At 42.6% G+C, this 27,281-nt stretch overlaps 1 protein-coding gene across 4 annotated transcripts in view; it reads right to left on the reverse strand.

Annotated features, from left to right (window-relative positions):
- The window catches only part of LOC132663598 (guanine nucleotide-binding protein G(q) subunit alpha), a 312,825-nt gene that overhangs the window by 256,216 nt on the left and 29,328 nt on the right, over positions 1-27,281 (reverse strand). The window contains exon 1 of one of the 4 annotated variants that reach the window (XM_060610017.3): positions 15,653-15,743. The exons of the other annotated variants lie outside the window; for them this stretch is intronic. Coding sequence (XP_060466000.1) covers positions 15,653-15,665 — 13 coding nt within the window. The 5' untranslated portion in view covers positions 15,666-15,743. Of the gene's footprint in view, positions 1-15,652; positions 15,744-27,281 lie in introns of those variants that run through there. 4 annotated transcript variants of the gene reach the window in all.

Consider the following 27,281-nt stretch of genomic DNA (forward strand, 5'->3'; position numbering starts at 1 on the left):
TGTAGCCTGAATGCCCAAGGCTGCTAAGTACATTGCAATTAATTAGATTAACCAGGTTAATATCAGCGCCTGCCAGGCTGGAGCTCCTCCTCGTCCATTCCAGGGAGATGGGCCCTCCTGTGGTCACATGCTAAATTATTATCGCGTGCTTTTCTTTTATAAATGTATCAGTGATAAAGATAAATGACACCCGCCCACACTGGAAATTGAACTTTTCTGAAAGGCAATTTGACAAAATGTGTACTTAAAAATATTCATTACCTTTTGATCCAGTAATTACATTTGTAGGACTTTTGCCACAAGGGGGAAAAAAATCAGATAATTAAGCAAAGATGTCTATATAGGAAGGACTGCTCAGCATTTTATGTAGTAAAGAATAGAGATACAGCTAAATAGTCACAAATCGAAAACTAGCTAAATAAATTAATAAATATTTAGATCATGAAATATTACATAACCCATGAAAATGATGCAGGTTAATTCTGACGTAGAAAAGTGTTCAAAATATCAAACATGTAGAATGACATCGGTTAAAATGACCTATGTAATTTATGTATATTTGTGTGTGTTTACACATAGGAAAAAGGCTTAGAAAGAAACAAACCAGAAGGTTTGTAACTGCTTTTCACTGAAGAGTAGGAATTCAGGTGATTGGCCTACTTACTGGCCATCTGTTACATTCTAAGTTTTTTAATTATTTAATATGTGCCCTGTATTAAATAATAAGAAAGGAAAAGAATAAATTTAAGGCTGCTGCTGGTGTCAGTTTTACAAGTGAGTTCTGCCAAACCTTTAATGAGGACCAAGTAATTCCTACATAAATTCTATCATAGCACACAGAAAAAAAAATGGAAAAAAGTTTTAACCAGGTTAGCATAACAAACAAAAAATACTAAAGAAATTCTAGTTTATGAATATAGACATAAAATCATAAAAAGATAGCAAATTAGATTTGGTAATGTATTACTAGCATGATGAGTTATTCTAATAATTCAAGAATACTGTAATATTAGCATACATATAGAAATAAGTTATCACATACGTCAAAGTTGGACAAATAATCACCTCAATATAGAAGTATTGACTCTATTTCGGATTTTAAAGCAAAATAATTCTAGTAAACCGAGAGTACAAGTAACTACAATTAAAAAAAAATCATTCTCAAATTCTAATAGTAAAACACTAAAGATATTCCATGAAATTCAGGACCAAAATAAGGATGCCTACTATGGTGAGTATCACTGAACAGTGTACCGCAAGTTCTAGCCAAAATACTAAGAATTAGAATGGAAGTAAAACACCTGTGTTCCTCCCAGCTATTACCAAAAGGTAAGAAATACCAAATGTTGGCAAGGATGTGGACAAAAGGGACCCCCTTGTGCACTGGAATGCAAATTAGGGCAGCTACTCTGGAAAACAGTATGGAGGTTCGTAAAAAATTAAAAATGGAACTACCATATAACCCAGTAATTCCACTACTGGGCAATTACCCAAAGAAAACAAAAACACTAATTCACAAAGACATATATAACCCTATATTCACTGCAGCATTATTTACAATAGCCAAGATATGGAAACAACCTAAGTATTCATCAATGGATGAATGGTTAAAGACAATGTGATACACACACACACACACACACACACACACAATGTAATACTACTCATTCATTAAAAAAAAAAAAAAAAAAAAAAGAATGAGGGCACCTGGGTGGCTCAGTCAGTTAAGCATCTGACTCTTGATTTCAGCTCAGGTCATGATCTCACAATTCATGAGATCACGCCTTGCATCAGGCTCTGTGCTGACAGCACAGAGTCTGCTTGGGATTCTCTCTCTCCCTCACTGTCTGTGTCTCTCTCCGTCTCAAAATAAATAAATGAACATTTAAAAAAAGGAATGAAATCTTGCCATTTGCAACAACATGGATAGATCTGAGGGCATTATGCTAAGTAAAGTACGTCAGAGAAAGACAAATACTGTATTGACCTCACAGGTGGAATTTAAACAACAACAACAAACCCAACCAACTCATACAGTCAACAGATTGGTGGTTTCCAGAGGCAGGGGGCAGAGGGTAGGAGCTGGGTAAACCGGGCAAAAGGAGCCAAAAGGTTGGAAAAAAAATTAAAATCAAAGAATGAAAGAAACACATACTAGAAACAAGACAAAACTGTTATGATTCAGGGATGATATAATTGCTATTCTTGAAAAAGACAAACTACTGAAAAACTATTACACAATTAAGAAAATTAAGAAATATTCCACAAATGTTTACACAGTATGTACCATGGTAAATCCTGAGGTAGGTGCTAGGGATACAACAGTGACAAAAATAGAGACCAGGGTGGATTTTAGAGTTTCATAAAATAAAACAAAACTATATGTTCTTCAGACTCTTTTTTTCCTGTGTTCATGAACAGAACAAATGCAGGCGACATCAGTTCCCATTTTTAGGCAATTTAGTAAACGAGCTTTTAAGCCCACTTATAAATGTACAAAAATCAACAGCTCTTCTATAATCGGCAAACACCAGTTACAAGATGTAATTTAAGAACAGTCTGTTCACTACAGCAATCAAAAACAAAATATAAAATATCTAGAAATAAATTTAACAGGAAAAGTGTAGGACCCATAGAAATACAAGTATAAGATTTCACTTACTGAGGTAAAAAAAAAATAAAATCAGAGGAGGTGTTTTAAAAGGGGAGACCGGGGGAAGCATACCATGTTCTGGGATTGTAAAAGTGTGGATTTCCCCCAAATTAATCTATATATTTAGTGCATTCACATTCAAAATACCAGTGTTTTTTAAGGAGTTGACAAAAGAATTATAAATTTCACTTGAAGAATAATCGTGTGAAAATGGCCAGGAATTTCTTTTAAGGAAAACTGAAATGAACTGCTCCAAAAGAGAAGTTATGAGGGGTGCCTCGGTGGCTCCATCAGTTAAGCACCGACTTTGGCTCAGGTCATGATCTCGTGGTTCATGAGTTCGAGCCCCACGTCGGGCTCTGTGCTGACAGCTCTGAGCCTAGAGCCTGCTTCGGATCCTGTGTCTCCCTCTCTCTCTGCCCTGCCCCCGCTCACGCTGTGTCTCTCTCTCTTTCTCTCTCCCTCCCTCCCTCCCTCCCTCAAAAATAAATAAACATTAAAAACTAGAAGATAAAGAGAAGTCATGATGTCATGCATGCATTTTCAGTCACAAATATATATGTAGCCTATGTATGTCTCCATCTCTCCACAACTCTCATGGCTGAGCAACTCCCCAAAAAGGAGACCTCAGAAGCCACCAGATGTGAATGAGAGCCACGCTAATGTGTGGGAGGGCTGGCTGTCGACACAAAGAACAGAACTTCACTGGGAAGGGTTCAAAAAGCACATCGAAACTCAAGCCACTTCTTTGATGGAAAAGTGGGGAACCTAGGAAACACAAAAACTGAGCAATCAATGAAAGTTGTTATTGGGTTCCTATAAGATAATAAGGTGAAATTTCATTATCTCGCACAATCAATACTGTATGTTTGGATTCCTATGAAAACCTGAAATCAAATCGATAATATTTAGTAGTTACATTTACATCTCCTTTAAGTTTAAAACAATTTTTTTAATGTTTACTTATTTTTGAGAGAGGGGGGGAGAGAGAGAGAAAGAGAGAGAGCTCATGCACAAACAGGGGAGGGGCAGACACACAGAGACACAGAATCCAAAGCAGGCTCCAGGCTCCGAGCTGTTAGCACAGAGCCCGATGCAGAGCTGGAACTCATGGACCAGGAAATCATGACCTGAGCCAAAGTTGGACGCTAAACCAACTGAGCCACCCAGGCGCCCCTCCTTTAATTTTTAATAGCATTTTAAGAATATAACCCACTCACCTACCTATTTCTCAGCCATTACCTGCCCCTAGTGCTTTCCAAGAGGATGAAAATTCAACACGTGAAGAAGGAGAGGTGAGGCATGTTTTACAGATACAGACAAAGGGTTTTAAGGGACTGAAGAACTGGCCTTGGATCACAGAGCCAGTGAGCTGGAGCTAAGCTTCCAGCTTCTGGGCCTGAAACAGGAACCCTCCCAATTCCCTCCCGAGTGTCCACAGTCACAGAGCTAATGAGGTCCAGAGTGCCATAAAGTTACGAGCTTCTATCCCCTTGTGCACAGTCAGCTGTGTTCTGTTCTGAAACTACAGGCCGCATGCCCAAGTCAGACCAGACAGCAGTCTTTAAAAATTAAATATTGATTGTTCCAAGAGAGACCGATGATAATAACTAACACATGCCGTGCTTACTTTTGCCAGACACTGTTCCAAGGACTTCAAAGACACTTAGTCATGTAATCTTTACAGCACGCCTTATGAAACAGACACTAGTACAATCATATCCCAACCTCTAGATGATAAAACCGAGGCGCTGAGAGGCCACCTAACTTCCCCCAGGCCATAGGGGCCACTAATGGGAGAGCCCAGGGGTTCTGGGTTCTACTCCAGGGTTTATATTTTCAATCGGGGTGCCTAGCCATGCCTGTAACCCAGAACTCCATCTCTCTGTGTATCCCAAGGCCAGCTAAGAGTCCTCTCTGTAATGCTACAATATGCATATGATGACCCAACCTAAATTACCCATGACAACGTTAAATTAATACAAATTGCAAAGCACGGTTAATTGCTGTTGTTACACTCTCTCCTGTAATGATTCATACAAAAGCACTGAGGTAAATCCCCACTGTACTTTGTTACATAGCTGGAAATATTCTTTTTTAATGTTTTTTATTTTTGAGAGAGAGAAAGAGAGAGAGAATGCACAAGAGAGGGGAGGGGCGGGGAGGGGGGGGTGGGAACAGAGGATCTGAAGCGGGCTCTGCCTGACAGCAGCAAGCCAGATGCAGGGCTCCAACCCAGGAACCGTGAGATCACGACCTGAGCTGAAGTCAGATGCTCAACTGACTGAGCCATCCAGGCGCCCCATAGCTGGAAATGTTCTTGTACAGTGTTTAGAATGATTCAAACTACAAAAGTCTAGTCTGAAAATAATACAGTCAACCATCAGTGTGTGAAACCTTATTCTGGTGTCAGTCAGATCACCGTGACAAGCCTTCTCTGAATGGCCACAGCCGTGCTGGGATGGCCCTTGGTACATGCTGTCTCATACTCTTCATGAGTATTTATCATGTTAATCAAAATACAAGTTCCTTGAGACCAGGGGCCGTCCCACCAACCCTTGCAAAACACTTTGTACATAGGTACTAAACATGTTTTTGGTGATCAGGGATTGAGTGTTAAGTAAAACTATTTTATGGCAAACAAAAACATTTTAAGTCCTGTAAAAAAATCGTGACAGCCACATTTAATCATGTTGACAATTAAGTTCTCACTGCTAGCAATGTCTCTAAGTCATCACATTCAAGGAATGCTTGCTGGATACCAGGAATTGCAATGAGTGCCTTATTTGAACTAAATCATTTAAGCCACACAATTGTCTTACGAGAGTGATCACGTTATATAAACATGCCCATTTCATGGATGAGGAAACTGAGGTGTAGAAAAATAAAGCAACTTAGCCAAGGTTCCGCTGCCAGTACTTGTCTCCCAAAACATTCCATCTTCCACCACCACCCCTCTCCCCACCTGCTTAAGTTAGGCCACCAGGAGGCTTTTACGTACAGCTCAGCCCTCCTCATTATCTCATTTCCTAAACCACACATTAGTGCTAACTGGGTTCACTCTTTTCTTTTTTTAATTTTTTAAAATATTTATTTATTTCTGAGAGAGAAATAGAGTGCAAGCAGGGGAGGGGCAGAGAGAGAGGGAGCCACAGAACCCGAAGCAGGCTCCAGGCTCCTCACTGTCAGCACAGAGCCCGACCCCGGGGCTCAAACTCATGAACCACGAGATCATGACCTGAGCTAAGGTCGGGCGCTTAAGTGACTGAGCCACCCAGGCACCCCTGGGATCATTCTTTTCATAAAGGACAACAAAAAAGAACAAGTCCTATAAAACCCACACTGCCATGAGGGCTTTGCCTCTGATACGATTCCTTTGAAGACCCTTCAGGAAGTATCCTCTGATCTTGGCATCAACCTCTGCTGAAGTTTGTTTAAAGGACATCACAAATTGTTGAGGTGATAAGGTTTGTGGCTTCCGTGTTGAGCAAGTTGCTACGAAGTTCCATGCCCAATGTGAGCTCCACTGACAGGCTCACAGACAGGCATATACAAGTTCATTCTGGTTCCACTTTTCTTCATACAGTTGTTTTGACTTGCTTGCCTACTTCTAACTTACATTATCTTGTAGGTGAGAGAGTGTCATTGAAACGCTCTGGGGACAAGATGCAAGACAGAGAAAGTGCCCAGCAGAAGTACAGCTCATTTTCAACAATCCAGACAGAAGAACTATGGGGAGACAAGAGTTAGAGTCCTAACCGGAGGAAAGAGCTGGAGGTTCTCAGACTTTACCAACCAATAAATGGCTTCTAAAAGTCTAGGCAGTCATTTCATTTCCTTTTCATTAGTTGGTAACGTTTGAAATACAAGGGATTTCACTTATAAATCCAGAGTCCTTGTTTTTCTTGAAAAACCGGAAGCTCTGTCAAGCCTGCTCTCCATACGTGGCAACGGCTGAAACTGAACAGCAACTTCAATGAGCTGTGAGATTTTAGTTTGCCAAAGTCCCCACCCAGAGGGTGCCACTCACTGAAAACCATCCACTCCAATCATGGTGGCGTCTCACTTTGCAGCCCGGGACTAAATCCACAGTAACCCAACTCCTGACAGGAAAATGCGCAACTACAATTTTAGGCAAGGTTTTCCAGCTGCTGAGGGAACCTCAGAATACTCCCTTGTATTTCCTTTATTTCAAAACATGGGATTACTTACAAATTTGCCTGGAGAGAGGGACAACAGATAAAGGCATCTATTTCCACAACCTTCTGAACCAGGAAGCATCCTTGAGCTACTGGCAGGAACTCCACAGTAAGTTCCTTCCCCAGCTGTTCCCTGGACTCCATTTCCCATCCCAAACCCTGTCACGGAACTGCTATTCCCAGGACCACTCGGACCAGGGCTAAAAGGGAAAATGGCCCAGTCAGGTCCTCATTCTCCAGCGGCTCCCACCCCACCAAGACGCCCTTCCTTGACTGCCCACCTGGAGGCGCCATGAACACAACAATCCACACTTCTCAAGGTCAAAACAAAACCAAGTCCCTTGAAAAACAACTGCTGTGGCCATTGTTCAACCCACAGGCATTTGGAGTGTTCATGCAGAAAAGTCGAAATTTTCCCTTGCAGGAAGTTCCTGGAAGGAAGTCGGTGCCCTGAAGCTGGGCCACTCCTCAGACCAGAGAAAACAAAGGCAGTCAATGCAGGCATCTGTTCTCCAGAATGGCTGTAGCATCCTACATTACGAAGCAGGATCCCAAGGCGGCAGGAGCGTTACAGAGAACAGGTCCTGAGCTTTCCTGGCAGGCACGGTCTGGTCGCAGAGCCTCTGACCTTGCGAGTTTGAGGAAGGCTGGTAGTTTTCTGCCACATGAATCCAGCTCAAGACTTGAATGTGACTGTGGACCTAAGTCCTTCGCCACCCCACCCCAACCTACCGCTGTCCAAAGCCTTCCGCCATTAGCCACAGCAGTCCTTGGTGGCTTGGTAATAGTGGCAATGGAATAGTGTGGAAAGGTATTCTTGAGACTCTGCATCCACAATTACTAAAATCTTCTCTCTTAAATCATCTTAAAAGTAATGCATAGGCAGTTAAGTTTTTCCAAACAGAACCAGGTGATAGTAAGTGGTAAGTAAGTGTCCCTGGGCCCACGGTCCCCATTTCCACTCCTTTCCGTTATTATTGTTTTTACACTCTTTGTGGTTATCAGCTTAACCAAATAATAGGCTGGTCTCTCTTCTTGATTTGTCAACCTCGGACTGCCTGCCTCCCTCATATCTAACTCATTCACACTTCCTTCACCTCTAATTCTCCCCTAGTTTTCTTGATTATGCTATTTTTAGCTCTTCAATTGGTCAGTTCTGTTTCTTGTTTCAGCAGCCTTGCACAGTGTATCTTGACATCCCACCATGTAAGAGAAAGAAATTAGCATCTCGAAACAAATGAGCATCCTCTACAGCCTCTTTTCTTCCTGCGGTCTAGCCATGGACTTCTGTCAGTGGAAAGAAGGGACTCTTTCTGCACTGCCAGGTTTTTAAGCTTTGGTTTGTTTTCTCTATAGTTATAATTACGTCTTGTCTTGTGTGGAGATTAACCAGTAGACTATTTAGCTACATTTACAACATTATGATTACGTAAATTGGACTTCCTGCAGGATCAAGAGCAGGTCTCAACTCCTGGAGAAGGAAATACAATTCTAAGACTGTGAACTTGGCTAAACCTCAGGGTTAAATGGGTTCTCTTTTCTTACATTCCATTAAATGTTCAAAATTATATAATACCACACCTTAGATTGCTTTTATTTTCACTTTTTTTTTTGAGTTTATTTATTTACTTTTGAGAGAGACATAGTGTGCGAACAGGGGAGGGGCAGATAGAGAGGGGAAGAGAAACCCAAGAAGACTCCGGGCAGTGAGCACAGAGCCCTACTCGGGGCTGGAACTCACAAAATGGAATATCATGACCTGAGGCGAAATCAAGAGTCGGAGGCTTAAGCGACTGAGCCACCCAGGCACTCCTTATTTCTACATATTTTAAAAAAACATATGCAACGATTACTTTATTATCCACTTTTTTTCACCAAAACTACATTCGCACGGCCTCACCACAATCAGATATTTATCCCTTTCTAATACAGAAGTGTACAACTGTGAAAGCACAAGGGAACAGTTATGGAGCTAAATAATTAAGCCAATAACAAGCACTCCTGAGGCCCAAAGGCTCCAAGGCGTATGCCCGAGGGAAGGACTGGCACCTGGTGCAAGAGATAACTCACTTGGCATGGCTACCAGCTCTTTGTTTCTCCTGTGTGAAGTCTGGCTCAATGATTTAGCTTCTGGACTATCTGATTGTTGTTACGGTTTATTTGCTCAAAACAAAACACCAACAACATATTGAAAAATTAAAAACGTAGACTGTCTTAAATTATGTCCTTGGCAAATCTTATGAAACAGAAAATAGGTCACAACACCTAGCAGAGAGAAAAAATTGCTTGTTCCAGGAGATAAATTAATTTCTGAAACAGGCAAAAGTTACAGGAAAAGCAATGCAGCACAGTAAAAAGAGCCATGGTGTGGGGGTAAGACACAGCTGAGTTTAAATCCTGGATAAACTATGTTTCTTGCGGCCTGACCGGACACTTTGGAGGAGTCCCTGAAGCTCTCCGAACCTATTTCCTGATCTGTAAACAGACGTAACACCACCTCTTTTGCAGGGGTACTGGGAAGAGATGGTGTGTATAACATCAACAAAGGACAGTCCCTGCAGCTTATAAATCAGTGCTTGATGACACCAGACCTTACATGTCCAGGATCAAGTATCTCTCTAATTAGCTACAATAAATGAAGACCACGCATCAAGCTGTATTTATTCAGATCCTAGGAAGGGAAAGAAAGGGGGAGTGGCAGGCAGATATTACTAAGAATCTAATCATAAAACTAAAAGAAATGTACAAAATGAAGACAAGACATACAATACTAGACAAAAATTTGGTTACGGGTAATGGTACTACAAAATTCTTTTATAATCAGACTCCCTGGAAAAAAAAATTTTTAAGTACCTTCTTTGATTATAATTCTGAACTTGATTTGACCTTAGTATGTTATGATGTTTTGACCAGCAAGATATAAACCTTACCGTGGACAATTAAGAAGTCATTCCAAAAGATACCACTTTGCTAGTAAAAAAGAAAAAAAATCCATAATTCACAATTTATTCAAATATATGGTTTAAAAAAAAAGAAAAAGATTTTGCATGAATCACTGTTGCAAAATTATGAATTCTAGAATTCATATCTGGTTGCAAAATTATGAATTCTAGAATTCTGGACAATGAATACTCCCACATGTTGTACGTGTGTGTGTGTGTGTGTGTGTGTGTGTGTGTGTGTATAAGAATCAGGCACAGAAACACGGTGTCACTAAAGCGTCTTCCACAAAACTGTGGCACTAATCCAAGCTCCACCTCTCACAGTTACATGGAATTCACTTTCTGAAATCTAAACATTCTCTTCTTCAATTTCCTTGCACCTGCTTAATCCATGCTATACAGTGATGTAAACTTTAAATGATTTCTAGCCAAAAAATATTACTAGACTCCTACGTGCTTACCAAAATAGCTTCTGTTTGAAAGTGAGTGGTTAAGTGTTAGGATCTAGACCACCATCTAAATGCATGAAATTTTCCGTATTTATTTAATTATACTAGTATGTAATATTATTAGTAAGCCTTTTCTTTCATCATTCCATTGGTCTTGCACTGTTCCTCCATAAGGTTAATGTTAAACCTGCTTTGTATTTCTACTCACTGCCAATATTCTGCCATGTAACAGTATTTCTTCCAATCAGTCAAGATGGGGGTGGGGGGGGGAATGGGGAGTACTTAAAATGTTCTGTCTTTTGATCATCAAAAGAAGGGAAGGGAGAAAGAAAATAAATCCAGTCCTTTTGTTTATGAAGGTGACATCTTCAACTATTTCGGAAAGGCACTGCAACATATGCCTCCTGAGCATTTCCTTTGTGGGAGGCAACTGACAAAATCCAATCCTGCCAAACAGCACAGCCGGGGAGCCTTGATGGCAGGAGGCAGGGACGGCTACAGGACCCCAAAGCAGACTGAGGCAGGTGTAAATGTAGAGGGACAAAAATCACATTTACCGTGACCCAAGTCAGTTCATAGCTGGTCATCCACTCCCAGCTTATATGTTCTGTTTTAGAGACCAAGTAAAAGTCCAGTGGGCTGATGTGGTGTTATCCCCGGGTGCCTGGGTGGCTCACCCGGGGAAGTATCTGACTCTCGATTCCAGCTCAGGTCATGATCTCAGGGTCACGGGATCAAGCCCCGCATTGGGCTCTGTGCTGAGCATGGAGGCTGCTTGGGATTCTCTCTCTCCCTCTGTCTGCTCCTCTCCCACTTGCACTCTCTCCATCTCTCTCAAAATAAATAAATAAACATTTTTTTAATAAAAATAAAATACCCCTTTTGCCAATCTCAACTTAAATCTCATTTTTCTCGTGTTTCATAGTTCTATCTTGCATCCCTAGTCTTAAAGAAAAAGCTATCAGGCACTTCTCAAGACCTTATTAACCAGGTATTCATCCTTGGTCCAGATCCCTTTTTCCCACAGCACAGAAGCCACGGACCTGCCGAGTTTCTACCCTGCTATTCAATTCCACCTTGATTAGAATTCCACATCACTTCCATATGGCTAGTTAACTGCCTAACCATCCATAAGAGTGAGTCTCAATTATGGAATTATAAATCCAACAATTAATTGACTCGCTAGGTTTGAGGAGAGTGTTTCTGTGTTTAGCCTCCTGAGGTAGGCACGTCTCTTGGGATGCGGTTCAGGTTCCCACCTGGAGGCTGGGCCACATCTAAACCCTCCCAGGCCGACAACGCACAAACCTGCTGTTCACTCCTGTCACTCGCCTCTGCCAAGTATGGCTACCGTTACTGGCCACATTTCACACACACTCATCGTGTTTGCGTGCTTAGGGAAAGTTTCTTCTGCAGAAGAGACATTTTTAGCAAAGCAGCATCACTATTCTCAGAAAGCTTTATGAAAAGGAAATGATCCTAGTCTTTATAAGGAGCCACTTCTGACACACACTATTAAAAAAAAAACCAAAACAAAACAGGGAACCATCTGACTGCAGGTGTTGGCAAAAAGAAAAAATAAAAAGTGAATCTTCTTATTTAAGAAGTGGGTAGGTTAAAGACCGATCAATTATGGTAATAACACTATGGGCTCCTGAAACCTCATGGGAAATTCTACACCTTTTCATGGAGTTGGCTGAATATAAGAGACCGATATACCCAAGAGGAGGAGGGAGACTACAGCCCTGCCTTATCATGGTTAGGCGAACGTCAGCTTTTCTGAGAAGTAATATGAACTTCTTGAAAAGCTTGTTCAGAGGTATTTACAGCATCTTACCATTTCAAGGCAACAAAAATGCCATCAAATATTCATTGGGCAGTAGTGAAAAATGCATTCTCATTAATGAATCCTTTACCTAAATCCAGTGTTTGGTCTAAAACACCAAAACCCAAAACCAAATCTAAGTGTTAACAAGAGAAACGTTTTTGGGAGAAGCGTCATAAAGAAAAGACGTATGTGGGTCTCCAACTGGTACCTGCATAATATACCAATGCCTGAACTCTTCAAATATTTCAACTCTGCACTCTGCCATACTGAAGGACCAAATACCAAAGAAACTGTGTTTCTTTCCACACCTTCTACATAGGGACAGGCATTTTGGTTTTAACTTAACAGCTAATTTAACTTAACAGCTAATAGAATACTCACATACTCGCATATGGTAGTAACATTTACTTAATATACATTTAGAGAGAGCTGAACATCAACAGCAAGCATACTTTCACAGAAAGCAACTGCATCCTTGTTTTTTTTAAACGTTCTTTAAAAGGGGGGTGCCTACCTTTTAGTAGCCAGTTCAAGCTGTGAAAAATCTTCTAAGGGAATGTGCAGATGTGACTATTTATTCACTTCCAAATTCCTCTGTGGGTAGCCTCGGGCATGTCCACAGCCCTTCCGTTCTCAGCCTGCTGGGAGACGTCTCCTCACACAGCCAGCCAGCCTCACCCCTCACTTCTCCAGGGGACCCTGGGAGAATGGTGTGGCCTTGGGCCTCTTCAAAGAGCTATTTGCCTCACTCCTCAGTTGGCAGCTGTGCCCTTAGCTTCTTTCTCTCAAGGCCCTCTGCCTGTAGGGGGTTTGGCGGATTTATGAGCAGTCGGTCTGTGATCACTTTCTCGCATTTTATGGAAACCCAGCAAATGTGTTAGTGACCGATGTACGGAAAATCAGCATCACCGGCACGTCTGGTCTTGGCTTTGCTATCATCAACAGAAGAGTTTGGTGACTCAAGGGACCTTTCACCCTGACCCACTCTCTTAGTCAGGGAGATTCTTCCCTGGGAAGTCACAGTCTGAACTTAATGTCGGGGACAGCAGGCTTGACTGGGATCCGCAGCACATGGGTCACTGTGCTCAGCAGTGGGGGGGGATACCAAAAATAGTAAAGACTAACCTTTTATCCTGTCCTCCAAGGACTATCTCCCTCCCCTCAAAAATCATCTTGGTCACTGCCTTAATGCAAATAGAAAAACAACAAGTGGTCAGGTATCCAAGCAGGGCACCGCCAGGAAGTTGTCGAACCTCTCAGGTCAATTACCCGTAGAACTATTATGAAGAGCCTTACTGATGAAATCGTTAGCCAAGTCCTTGGAACATATAAGATTCTGAAAAGGATAAATTCATTACATTTTTATTTTCTTTAGAACACTTCTACCGGGGAGCCTGGGTGGCTCAGTCGGTTAAGGTTCCAACTTTGGCTCAGGCCATGATCTCACTGTTCATGAGTTCGAGCCCCGACTCGGGCTCTGTGCTGACAGCTCAGAGCCTGGAGTCTGCTTTGGATTCTGTGTCTCCCTCTCTCTCCGCCCCTCCCCCACTCATATTTTCTCTCTCTCTCTCTCTCTCTCTCTCTCAAAAATAAACATTAAAAAAAGGAATCTACAAATTAATATGCTTTACTGTCTTAAAATATCTTTTTTTCAACATCATGAAAAAAACTCCCTTCACACAACATCACATCCCTAAAAGTTGGCCCATGGAGAACAGACAGGTAAATTGCCAGTCTATTCTGAAAAGAAATTGGGTCAAAATTTGAAGAAGAAAAAAAAAAAGCTAGCTATGAGTAACCTTTTAGGTAATATTTGTAAGTATAGGCTAGAGCCCTGAAGTAGATTTGTTTAAGCTTCGGAAGCTCTCTGCCATCACAGACTTATCACAATAATGTTCAAATGTGTGGGATGAAGTCATGATAATTACGGCGTCCCCAGGACCTGTAGGAACTGAGCCGCAGCGCTAACCCCATGCGGATCCTGGAGTGTTACGTGCAGCAGCCTTCTCGGGGGAGCTGCAGTTTTAACAGACGCATCTCAGGAATGCAGGTGCTATGATGCAGGGCTTCCTTCTACACCCTGAGCAGAGCCAGGGAGAAAAACGGCCTGACTGACCACTGAAGCCGACAAAGGGACCAAGCTTCTGAGTCAATAATGGAAGGATCCTCACGCCTGGCTGGATTCAGGCATCTGAGAGCTCAGGGGAGAAGGCGGAGAATTCGACATCAAGTCGGCTACCATTTGCGGGTCCTGACACCCGGACACCATGGCAAAGAAATGGCAATTCTATGGTGTGGACATAAACTGGTTGCTCTAAAATGGTTTTCACAAGAGTCTGCGGAGGTTTGGGTTTGTTTGGTTTTCCTCCTATAGAAACCCGTATCACTTGAGACGATGGAAGAAGCTGAAGAAATTAATTGTGAGCAGTCATCTTTGCAGAACCCATATTCCACAGACTAAAGACGAGCTGTATGCCACTCATTACATGCTATTAACAGGTACAAGGGATTAACAGTGCAAAAACACTATAAGCAACCGGGTGTTGCTAGATTAGCGCAAGCGAATTTTTAAAAACCGCCATCATTCAGTGCAAATTTAAACCAACTTTGATCTTGTTGATACGGCATGAAGACTTTTTTTTTTTCTATTTTTGTGTTTTCCTCTAACAGTCTGACTTGACACAGCCTTACGATTTGAAACACGGAGACCAAAAAGTATAAACCACCTCTACTGCCGTGGCTATCTCCCGGAATTTCCTGGCATTGCAGTACATCCCACATCAGCATTTGCTTATTCTTCCACCGTGTGGATTACAGCCGCCGCCACTCCTTCCCCTCGTCCCATAGCTGCTGCCTCGATATCCTGGTCACACGTGCTATTTGCACACACACATACTCCATGCAACAGAATCCTGTTGCCCTAAGCAACACTGCTTGCCTGAGATAAACTGCCATTCTCTTTCTAGAACCTCTGCATCTTATTAAACTTCCCAATGTTGTGGACCCTGTTACAGAGATCCAGATTTGACCTTCGAGGCTCCCTGTGACTACTGCTAATGAAAGCCACGAAACAATCTCCTGAAAGCAGGACTCTCACACCTACTCAAAGGTCATGCCTTGAGTTTCTACAAGAGGTCCACCCTGGCCTGTTCCAGCATGACTCCCTCACCCACTGCCTACTTTTTTTTCTTTTTCCTCAGAGTTTTGATCATGGGTTTTCATTTATTTACGTGTGTCCTGGTTAAATGTCTGCTTCTCCTACTTGCCTGCAAGATTCATGAGGATACTCTGTTTTCTATCACTATATGCCTAGCTCTTAACGCAGTATCTGGCACATGGTCAAAGAAATTTTAAGATCTGATTTATTCTTTTAAGTAAACTCCACAGAACCCAACATGGGGCTCGAACTTACAACCCAAAGATCAAGAGTTGCATGCTCTACGAACCGAGCCAGCCAGGCACCCCAGAAATATTGTCTAAGCGATAGACGCTACTCGGAGTGCAAAGGTGCAAAGGTTCAATCTGTCAAAGCTGGTTACTACCGTTGCCTTATGCATCTTTCGTCTGGAAATGCGACTCACCTGTTCTACCCATGTTCTTTGTGGCTGGTTAGTCTGACTTAGTTTTCTCTTCTTGGTCGGCCATCATGCTCCTGGGGGAGCAGAAACAGTATCAATTGGATATGAAGCTCCACCTTCAATGGGCTTATCATCTACGAGCAGCACCATGCAAAAACTACATAAGGGTTGGGGCGCCTGGGTGGCGCAGTCGGTTAAGCGTCCGACTTCAGCCAGGTCACGATCTCGCGGTCCGTGAGTTCGAGCCCCGCGTCGGGCTCTGTGCTGACCGCTCAGAGCCTGGAGCCTGTTTCCGATTCTGTGTCTCCCTCTCTCTCTGCCCCTCCCCCGTTCATGCTCTGTCCCAAAAATAAATAAAAAACGTTGAAAAAAAAATAAAAAAAAAATAAAAAATAAAAAAAAAAACTACATAAGGGTCAATATTATCTGGAGTGTTTCTCTGGGTCTGCACAGTCATCGACACATGGAAGCTTCTGGGTGACTGCCTTCAAGACTTCTGCAATGCTTGAAGCCAGACTGGAAAAGTTTTCTCACAGTTAAGAATTACATCTAGCTTCCACGTTTTGAGGAATGTCAGACTATAAGATGCCGAACAAAACCACAAAACTGTGATTCACCCCAGGTGATAGGGAAGGGCTGAACATCCCTCACCTGACAGAGGCATCTCAATTTAGGAGGTCTGCCAAGTAAGCAATGCTGTGTTCCTGTCAATCTCCCTCGGGGTCCACAGCCAGGGCTGTGGTCTGTGGACGAATCGCTCACTCAATCATCTGGCCAACAGTATTTACTAAGCCATCGTGTTGGGTCCCATTCCGGCACATGGGGTCTAGCGATACACAAAACCAGATAAAACCTCTCACGGAGCTTCTAGTAGGTGGAGACAAACACCAGGCCCATAAATGAACAGGGAACTGCTGGGGAAGCAGTCCGGGATGGACATACCTCAAAGGCGAAGTCCTGAAAATGGAACAGAAGTGCTGATGGGTTCGAGGAACAGTAAGCGGGATGGAACGAGGAGCAGAATGGAGAAAGAGAAGAGTAAAAGGTGACGGTGTCAGGGAATGGAGGGGAGGGAGGCAGGGACAGAGAAGGTAGACAAGTACATCCTCTACAAGTTTAGCTTCTACTCCCATAGGAAGCCCCCAGATGGCTCTCAGCAGAGCAGTAATAAAGCTGCATTTTCTTGAACAGGATAACCAACTGCAGTGAGAAGAATTAACTGGGAGGGAGGGAGACAGGGAAAGGGAACTTCCTTTAACACCTGCCACACTGCAAATAGTAGAGCTTGTGTTCCACACTGCAACCAAAAGGCATGCTGGAGCATGTGATTCATCTGCCCAGGGATTGGATTAAGCACCTTTCCATCAATAGAGGCCAGAATCACTCCTTATTCATGTTTCTTCTTTTGAAGGAAGATGATATATTGGAAACACGGGCATCAAGATTGGACAGCCCTGGTTTCCATGCCCACCTGCCACCCTTGTAGGATGGGGGCATGGACCAGGTAGGTTTCCTCCTTTAAAAAAATGGGGGCACCTGGGCAGCTAGGTCGGTTAAGCATCAGACTTTGGCTCAGGTCATGATCTCACGGTTCGTAAATTCCAGCCCTGCGTCAGGCTCTGTGCTGACAGCTCAGAGCCTGGAGCCTGCTTCAGATTCTGTGTCTCCCTCTCTCTATGCCCCTCCCCAGCTCGCACTCGGTCTCTCTCTCACTATCTCAAAAATAAACAAACATTAAAAAAATTTTAATTAAAAAAAAAAAGTGGGGGGTGCACCTCAGTCAGTTAAGCATCCAACTCTTGATTTCAGCTCAGGTCATGATCTCACGGTTCGTGGGATCAAGCCCAACGATGGGCTCTGTGCTCTGCTTGGAATTCTCTCTCTCCGTCTCTCTCTCTGCCCCTCCCCTGCTCTCTCTCTCTCTCTCTCTCTCTCTCAAAATAAGGAAACATTTTTTTAAAAAAAGATGAACATACCACTCATTGGGCATGGGGCCTGGCAGAACATGCAGGTGATGAATAAAGGAGAGATGTTGCCATTATCCTTCTAGTGACAATGATGGGAGACCCCAAAGTTTTGTCAAAAATCCACACATTGCAAGATTCTATGAAGACACAATAGTATCTTTCTCACTAATCTCACTGCCAAACCCTCTTTCAAGAACAATACGAGTGACTTTTTTGAAAGCTGATTCAAGTCTAAATACTCGTATTTCATCTGGACATTACTTCATGAGATTTAGCAAGGAAGCCAACAGCTGTCCCAAACAGATCAAAGATGAGTTTCAGCTACGGACTTCCAACTCCCTCACTCTTGGTGAAAAAGATAAAATGATGTTCAACCCCAACCCAGTGCCAAATGCTGTAATTGCTCTATTCAGGATATTTTTCAAGATAAATTCTTATTTTTTAGCAAAATGTATCTTCTCTTTACAAAAATAACTACCTACAAAAATATTAATTTTTAAAGTAACCTAGAAAACCAAAGGTTTCATTTGATAGACACATTTTATCGTGTTTTTAAGAACTCAGGCTTTTCCATCATGTTCCATCATGTACCAGATACCTCTGGTTGCCTACTCAACACCCACTCCCCCTTAACCCTTGCTAGCAAAGCTAGTGTGTCTGTCCCATCACACACTTCAAGGGATGGTGGGTGACCTTGCTCTCAGTTCACGTGTGAATCCTGAATGAGACGATCACTATGTCCAAGGTCTGGTTCCCCGTCAAGTGAACCGACGCCGGAGGCAGGTCTGACTCTCAGACTCAAAACAGGATTGAATGTTGATACTGGTGGTGGCTATGTGTTGGAGGGGCACTGGGGAAGTGTGCCTTGCTCCCAAAAAGGAAAACGCCAGAAGAAAGAGACCTTTCTGTCTCTGCTTTTGCTACATCCAGATAAGGAGTTGGAAAGTGTGGCTGGTGCTGCTATGAGCGTAAAGCAAAAAGAATCTCACAGAAGCAGGAGCCACTGAGAACCAGAGCACTGCACTGGGACATCTGGAGCCTTCTCTACCTCTGGACCACTGGTTACGTGAAAGAATTCATTTCCTCCTTGCTGAAGCCAATTAGAATCGGGTGTTTCTGCTACCAACAGCTTGCTAAAACGTTGTTTTAATACATTACTACTAATTTTCTTTTCATCCAGTACTACTGCTGAAAATGTTTTGATACATGACATCACATTTGTACAAAAAAAAAAAAAGATGCCCTTTTTCCCCTCACTTCTTTTTATCGTAAGTGTAATGTACATTCCCTTCTGAAAATCATTTTTTAAATCTCATAAATGACTTGAGTAAAGTCTGAGTTTTTCCTAAACCATGCCTCTATTTATATGAAACTTACACATATTCCGGATTGGTTATTTACAAAAGCTAATGAAAACTCTGTGCCCACATATGTTCATGGTGTTTTGATAACTAGAAGGTTGGAAAGATTTCCTGCAAACTCTGAGTTGTGCTTTTATTCTGGAGGTATTCAGGGCCTCACGGGTTTATAGGATTTTTATGGAAAATGAGTTTCTTTTGAGCTTTTTTCCTGAGTCCTTCCCAAAGGCATCAGGCTTTCCACACTTTCCCCTGAGCATCTGAAGAAACTCACGGGGGGTTGTGAGCACACGCAGACAAGCACACACGTGTGTAAACCTAACGTTATCACAAGTTCTGTCTTTGGGCCAGCAGTCTAAGTATAAAAAGGAGTTGGAATCCAAAACCTTTGCCTAGCCAGTTTTCTAGATGACAGAGGTCCTGAAAAACGGACTCACAGAAGTTGAGAGTAGTTGTGGTATGCCAACAGACGGTGCTTCCGGCCTTTCAGCACACAAAGAGAAGATGTTTATTTGCTTGCTTTCTTAGACACACATGACCTAAGAAAGCATTCCTCACATACCTCATGTTGACCTTTTTTTATATGTACAAAAGCAAATCTCTACTGGAGTCAGTTATCTCAATGCCAAATGAATTTCCCTCGACATGTATTTGATAGAGTCCTGTTAATTTCGGATTTCAAGGCAACTTACACACTCAAGCAATAGAAACTGCTTTCAATCTCCACAATAGAGTCTGCACAAAGTAAAACAAAAAATTTTTGCTTCTCCACTCGTTTGAGAATATTTGCCGTTTATAGTTGACATATGGCTGTTCAGTCCTTGCAGCTGGCATAGCCCTTGCTCAGTCAGAGAACCCTTCGCGGTAAAGCAGGTGTTGGGACGCTCTGGTGACTTAGGAGGCTCACCACAGTAAATCGATCACTTCAAGAGATACACGCTTCCGTTTTACCCTTTTTCTGTCAGTGCTATTTCTCACCACAGCAGAAAGAATATATTCAAGGTAGGAAACCACTGTGGAATGGAAACGGCCTCAAACGCCAGCAAAGGCCTCAAGTCAGACATGTTGTAATAATAAATAGTACAGTCCTTGATGGGGACCAGCAGGGCAACAAGCAGCACAAGACGGAACTGCTGTGAGAATCAACTTTTCAACACTCCATCCTCTTGTCTTCACCATCCTACCCATTACCTTCTTATTCTTAGCTCCTTTCAGAATTCCATTCCCTCTTGGTTTGCCTCTCTTCGTTTTTTTCCTGCCATTGTCCTCTGCAAAGTTGAACCACGCAAGAAACACTTAAAACTCACAAGTCAATTGCTTTCATTTCCACGAGAACATGAATGTTTCCCATTGGGCTTCTGGCATTTACGTCACACACACCTGAGTCAATGATTGATTGGAAGGACTAAGGTCACCAAATGCTACGTATCTTGCTTTATAGGACTGAGTTTTATTCTGAAAACAAAGAATTAGAAACACGGAAATATATTTTGTGATTTTTTTTTTTAAGCCTCTTGGACTTTTGAGTGACAGAGGACAATGATCTGGCAAAAGGCCCAGAAGTAGAAGAACAATTCCTAAAAAATGAAGATGGAAAATTCTTTTTTTTTTTAAATTTTTTTTTACATTTATTTATTTTTGAGAGACAGAGAGTGACAGAGAACAAGTGGGGGAGGGGCAGAGATAGAAGGAGACACAGAATCCAAAGTAGGCTCCAGGCTCCGAGCTGTCAGCACAGAGCCCGATGCGGGGCTCAAACTCACAAACCGTGAGACATGACCTGAGCCGAAGTCGGACGCTTAACCGACTGAGCCACCCAGGCGCCCCTAAGATGGAAAATTCTTAATCCATGTAACCCCAACAGAAGGTATGGAAATAATTTATTTTGTTTCTATAACTTTTCAAAAGCTAGGAGATCTGAAACAAAAGAGAGAAGAGGTAGATTTTAGGTGGAATTAATTTTTATTATTTCCCTACTATAATATTAAAACATCCCTAATCTATAAAGCACATTTCAATACTGTTAGTTTGAATATCTGACTATCTTAATGGCAACCTCATATAAAATGCATGGTGACTTCATTTGCATTAGAAGCTCTTAAATTCAATGCAAGTCAACTTAATTGAGCTCTAAATATGCCCTACAAGTCTAAACCACAAAATTTATGGTTTGCCTTCTCATGGAGAAATATGCTTTGATACCCAATTTTTTAAATTAGTTGTCAGAAAATCTATCTAACAGCTGACATATAAGTAGACTATATCAGATATTCCAGATTTGTCTTCGCTATAAGCAAAACTAAGCAAATAACAAAGGAATATCAACACACTTGATTTATGTATGTATTGACCTAATGAGGAAAAGTCCAGATAAATTTATAATTTATTAGAAAGTATTCACTTTTATAGTATCATTTGAAATATTTTCAACGGGAAAAAATATTTCAAGACTAGCTGTAAAGTATCATTTTGCAATGATTTATGTCAAATTCAAGGTAGTTCATAAAATCATACTTTAAGCTAGTGAGGTCTGAAAACAAAGACTAGGGGAAAATCCTTAGGAAGTGAGGAAATATTTTAACTTTCCCTAGCGAAGTCCTGTTACTTCAAATACGCGAAGTTTGTTGTGGACAAGGCATATCTGTAGTTATTTCTGGATGCCAGAAACACATTAATACTCTCTAATGACTTAATCAGCCTTATTACTCCGCTTGCTTTCTCTTTATAATGAGATGTCTATGAATCTGTTACTATCCCTTCAGAATTGTGTGGGACATTTCATCCACCCTTCCTAATGGGCTATCACTTCAGATTCACCTATTTGGTGATGTGCAACCGTACTGATTTCACTGTGAGAAGCTTCTGCTTCCAGACCCGCTTACGACACATCTCAATCACTAACAACATTCCAAACCCAAAGTCCCCTTCCTCCCTGCCCTCAACATGGACCACAATTTTCTACTTTCATCTGGACTGAACTACTTCTTTGCTTTCCTATGTTTCTGCTTACTTTTACCCCCTGCCCCTTTCCAAATCATCAACTTCCCTCCTGCAGGACTTTTTTAAAACTCTGACCTGAAAAACCCCAAGTAGTCCCATGGTATATCTTTATCAGCAGCTTCTTGGGGCTGGGTCTAAATACGGACCATATATGACTAACGCTGGGTTCAGCTGAAAGATCTCCTCTTTTAGAGTAGGTATTCTAACATGTGAATATTTTTATTAAGAACAAGTGCCACCTGGTTTGATAGGTCCCCACCAGTCCAAAAAAAAAAAAACAAAAAAAAAACAACCTCATGTTAGACTTCAAATAATGAGAAACAATCTTCTACTAAATTAAGTAACTGATATGAGGCATGTTTGCCACAGCAGCTCATAGGACTCTATTACAATGCTCTAAAATTAAAGTCAATGGATACATAGTGCTTTGCCATGTGACAAATTTAAGTACCCTACACTTGCAAACTCATGACTTAATCCTCACAGCAAAGGTAGTACAGATGAGAAAGTACTATTAACACCCCATTCACAGCTAAAATACACGTAGGACGTGAGATCGAGAAGACGTGTAGCCTCTCCAAGACGGTCCAGCTATTCAGTGGCAGATCCAGATGCAAACTCTGGTTCTCAGGCTCCACAGGCCACGCTCTTAACCACTGTGTTATTCTTCTTCTCCTCACTTTCATCATTCAAAGCGATATTAATGTGACCAGGGAGAGCACAACTGAGGTGGGAAATGAAGGTGGGGGAAGGTTCAGAGTCTAAAGTTAAAGTCGGAGAGTAGAAGCTTAACGGTATCATTGACACAACCTTCTGTATGAAGACTGAAACTTGTCAAGCCATACAGAATCTTCATTTCTTTTTCTTTTTAATTTTTTAAGTTTATTTATTTATTTTGAGAGAGACAGAGAGCAAGCAGGGGAGGGGCAGAGAGAGAGAAAGGGAGAGAGAGATCCCAAGCATTCATTGCACTGTCAGCGCACAACCCCATGCGGGGTTCTAACTCATGAACCAAGAGATCATGACCCAAGCTGAAACCAAGAGTCGGTTGCTTAACCGACTGAGTCATCAGGTGCCCCCGGAATCGTCATTTCTTGATTTTCATTAGAGACCTTGGTTTCATAAGATGACAAGAATTTGTCTTCATTTGTAAAATATGTGGTTTGATAAATTTAATTCCTTAGGAGTAAAAAACTAAGGAATCTATGTGAGTACTCTTTGCAGACAGAAGGTAGACTAAAGAATTCCTTATTTATAAAGGAAGCATCACCCTATCTAAACATTTCCCTGTTCACAGGCACACAGTCACAATGCCACATAAAACGGCACCCTTTGGAGGAGTGCAGTAAGGACCCAGGCAGGGTCAGGACACAAGAGCTCTTCAACATGTACCAAAAAATACTCCGCTGTTCCCAGAACCAATTCCCACCAACTTTTCTTGAATTAACCAGAACTTATGTTGGTTTGGGGCTTTATTTTATTCTATTTTTTTGATAATGGAAAAACGTACTGGTTTTCACTGCAAACATGACAACAGGCACAAATATTGTCCCTGAAATCCTTTGTACCCATAGACAGCAGTCAAAAAAAATAAATCAGGGACACCTGAGTGGCTCCGTAGGTTAAGTGTCTGACTCTGTCTGGCTCAGGTCATGATCTCACAGTTTGTGGGTTCAAACCCCATGTCAGGCTCTGTGCTGACAGCTCAGAGCCTAGAGCCTGCTTCAGAGCCTGCTCTCTCTGGCCCCTCCCCACTCATGCCCTGTCTTTGTATCTCTCTCTCTCTTTCTCTCTGTCTCCCTCCCTCTTTGAAAAATAAACATTAAAATTTCTTTTTAAAAAATCAAAATTTTAAGGAGTGCCTAGCTGGCTCAGTTGGTAGCCCATGCGACTCTTGATCTCAGAGTCATGGGTTCAAGCCCCACGTTGGGTGTAGAGATCACTTAACAAATAAAAATAATAAAATAACAGATTTTAAAAAATTTTTTTTCAATGTTTTACTTATTTTTGAGACAGAGCATAAGCAGGGGAGGGACAGTGAGAGAGAGAGCGAGACACAGAATCCGAAGCAGGCTCCAGGCTCTGAGCTGTCAGCACAGAGCCCAATGTGGGGCTCGAACTCACAAACCGTGAGATCATGACCTAAGTGGAAGTCAGACGCTCAACCGACTGAGCCACCCAGGCACCCCTAAAATAACAGATTTTAAGATGCCTTTCCTTTGCATAAAACTTAATTTTGTAACCCTTTATTTCACAAAAAGAATCCAGTCTGAAGGATATGCTTTGTTCTGATCTCATTAAATAAGATGTGTTCTTTTTACAATTATTGTTCTTTCCTTCCACCGACATAAGTCAGACACACATCCAACAATGACACCAGCTAACTTTTAGTGAGTATTTATTTACTACCACTGGGCTCCATACAAAATATTTAACACATATTCTCTCATTTACTCTTGACAACAATCACCGTGATTATCCCCCATTTCACAGAGGAGCCAAGTGAGAGCTTTGGAAAGATAAAGTGACTTTTGCCCTTTATCATGCAGACAACAAGTACCCGGAGTCAGGATTCGAGTCCTGGCCAGGTGATGCTGGTGCCCACACCTGTAGCCACCGGGCTCCGTCCATCCTAACAGATGGTCTGTGAGCTTTCATGCCACCAGCTAAGAGTCACATGGAGGGAACCCGTCTGGGTTCCCCCACCAGGGCCCTGGATTCCCCCACCAGGGCCCCGGATTTTGCAGTTACTCTCTTCCTTAAAACGCCACCTGAAAGGGTGCAGGCTCCCCTCCCACTTTCAGCTGAGATGCCCACTTCCGCCTCTCTCATCTCCAGAGACTCCTGAGGGCTCCTCCAGCTCGTTTCCTCCTGCACTGATCTGTCTCTGGGCCACCCCTTGCCTTCGCACCCCCTCCTCGTGCTCGGTCCCCACCAGGCCTGGCTGGCCTCCTCTCACCAGGTAACAGACTTCCCCCCACCCACCCCCCACCCCCCGCCTCGTGGTCAAGAGCCGCGCCAGCCTGGTTTCCCGTGTGAAGGTCTCAGGCAGGAGACAGCTCTGCCGAAGCAACAGATGCACGAGCTGAGAAGGGTGCAAGGCAGGTTGCGGCCGGCCCACGTCCTCACCCGGGCCCCAGATTCCCGCCGCAGGCGCGCCACGCCATTTGTGCCGGGCGCCCTGCGCGCAGGGGCGGTCCCCGGGCGTCCCCCGGGCGTCCCCGCATCTCCTCCCCAAGGGCCGAGCTCTCAAAAGGGGAGTTGAAAGAGGCTCCGGTCAAACTGTCCCTGTACTACGAGTCAATATGGTCAGTGACTTCCTTAGGAAGAGGATGCGCCACAGCAGGGACTTGTGCCCAGGAAGCAGCTGAGGGGAAGACGTGCACCATTTCCTTAACTGAAGGCATTCACCACGGCCTACAGGATCCAAAGGTCCATCTCTCTGCGTCTCCCTCTCTCGCTCATATACACGGACACTGGACACACACACGCACACGCACGCACGCGCGCACGCACAGCCAGCAGCCGGAACACCCAGCCCTCCCTCCAAGGCCCGGGTAAGTAGAGCTAGTGGCCACTTACTAAGCAGGAAGGGCAGGGTCAAGCCACTCGGCTTCCTGTTGAAGGCCACCTCAGGCGTTCCCACTAACTGATAACGAGAACACACTCCCAGTTCCCTCGCAGGACCAGCCGCCAAGTGAAGAAAAACGGCACCGGCGTGGCTCAAGCTGCCTTTTTTGACTGCGGCGTTTTTAAAATGATTTACACCATATCTGCTTTCAAAACGGATTTGAAGTGAAGATCTGGTTTCTATGAAATGCCCCCAACGCCAACTGCATAAACCAGTGCCTGACGCCGAGTATCACTTGGTGATTCTCAGCAAACCTATACTCTGGTTCCTAGCCAAGAAAAAAGTGGCAACAGTATCCCTGTTCTCCTCATTCCCTTTACTTTCCACATCTGGGCTGTCACTGTAACCAGTTCCCTGTCACAAGTGCCTGGAGCACTGGATTTGAACCTAGTCATCACACACACACACACACACACACACACACACACACACACACCTTTATGGAAATGTCTTCAGATTCTCTGATTATATAGTTACTTAGAAATCACCCTCCGCTACATCAACATATACAAACAAAAAGAAAACACCACATAAAGTCTTAAGGTTCGTTGAACCACTCTCAAATAAAAGTGTCAGTATTACTTTGTACTGTAAGAAATCAAAAACCTAAGTGCTTACTAACTGTATTTAAGAACCACTGCAGTAAGGCTTGAAGAGAAAGATGAATTTGCAATGGAGAGCCATCGATCTGCACCACGGGTAGGGTAACTGCAGAAGTTTAGAATTATCCTTCTCCTAAAACGCAAACAGAATCAGCAAGCAAATAATTTTGGCTTACAGATTCAATTCCAATCATCTAACAAAAGAATTTACTCCAACTGGGAAGTTATGACCAGCATGGGGGTCATCAATAGAGAGCAAATTCTTCTGATTTCGATACCTCCCCTCTCTTCTGCTAAGCAACCTCTTTAGGCTTGGCAGACAAAGCCTTCTGCATTTTTCTAAACACAAACTCAGTATTTCAACAGCTGATAGAGAAATTCATTCACCCAGAAGAGTCTGCTGTCACAGAAAATGTTCTCCAATAGTAGAAAGATTACATAATGCCAATCTGCACAAGAACGAAGGAATCAGGCTTCTGAAGACAAAATCAGTGTACAGACCTCATTTTCTTGCCAGGTGACTGAACAAAAGAAAGACGTGAGCAAAACTTTGGGGAGCTATTTATTTCAACAAGTATTTTTTGTCTATTCTGGGCCTAGTGTATGCTAAGAGCTGAGGATACACAGATGAAAAGGAATAACAAAGAAACAATTTATTATTATTGAAGCTCCAAGCCAACTCTAAAATCAAATTGCATATGCTACCCTACCAAAAATCACCAAATATGGAAAATCTGAAGTCAATATGAATAATGAAAGAACAAGGTCCCGTGAGTGAGTTCGTTCCCTACTTGGAAAACAAAATGATGTTATTAAGGCCCTAGTAGGACGTAACACTTAATAAATGAGTATCTAGTCTTCCTGAAGCCAAAACAGATTGATCCCTCATCAGTTTTAGATTATAACTTAAGAGTAAATTAATATGCTTAGAAAGTACTCACTGCACACATTAACAAATAAATTTGCTCTTACAAGTAGAAGACACTTTTATTTGAGAAAAACATCTAACAAAGGTTCAAATATTAGAAAACAGAAACTATTAGTAACCAAAATCTGATATACCACCTTAAATTA

The sequence above is a fragment of the Panthera onca genome, chromosome D4, assembly GCF_046562875.1.
Source record: "Panthera onca isolate mPanOnc1 chromosome D4, mPanOnc1 haplotype 2, whole genome shotgun sequence".
NCBI lineage: Eukaryota > Metazoa > Chordata > Mammalia > Carnivora > Felidae > Panthera > Panthera onca.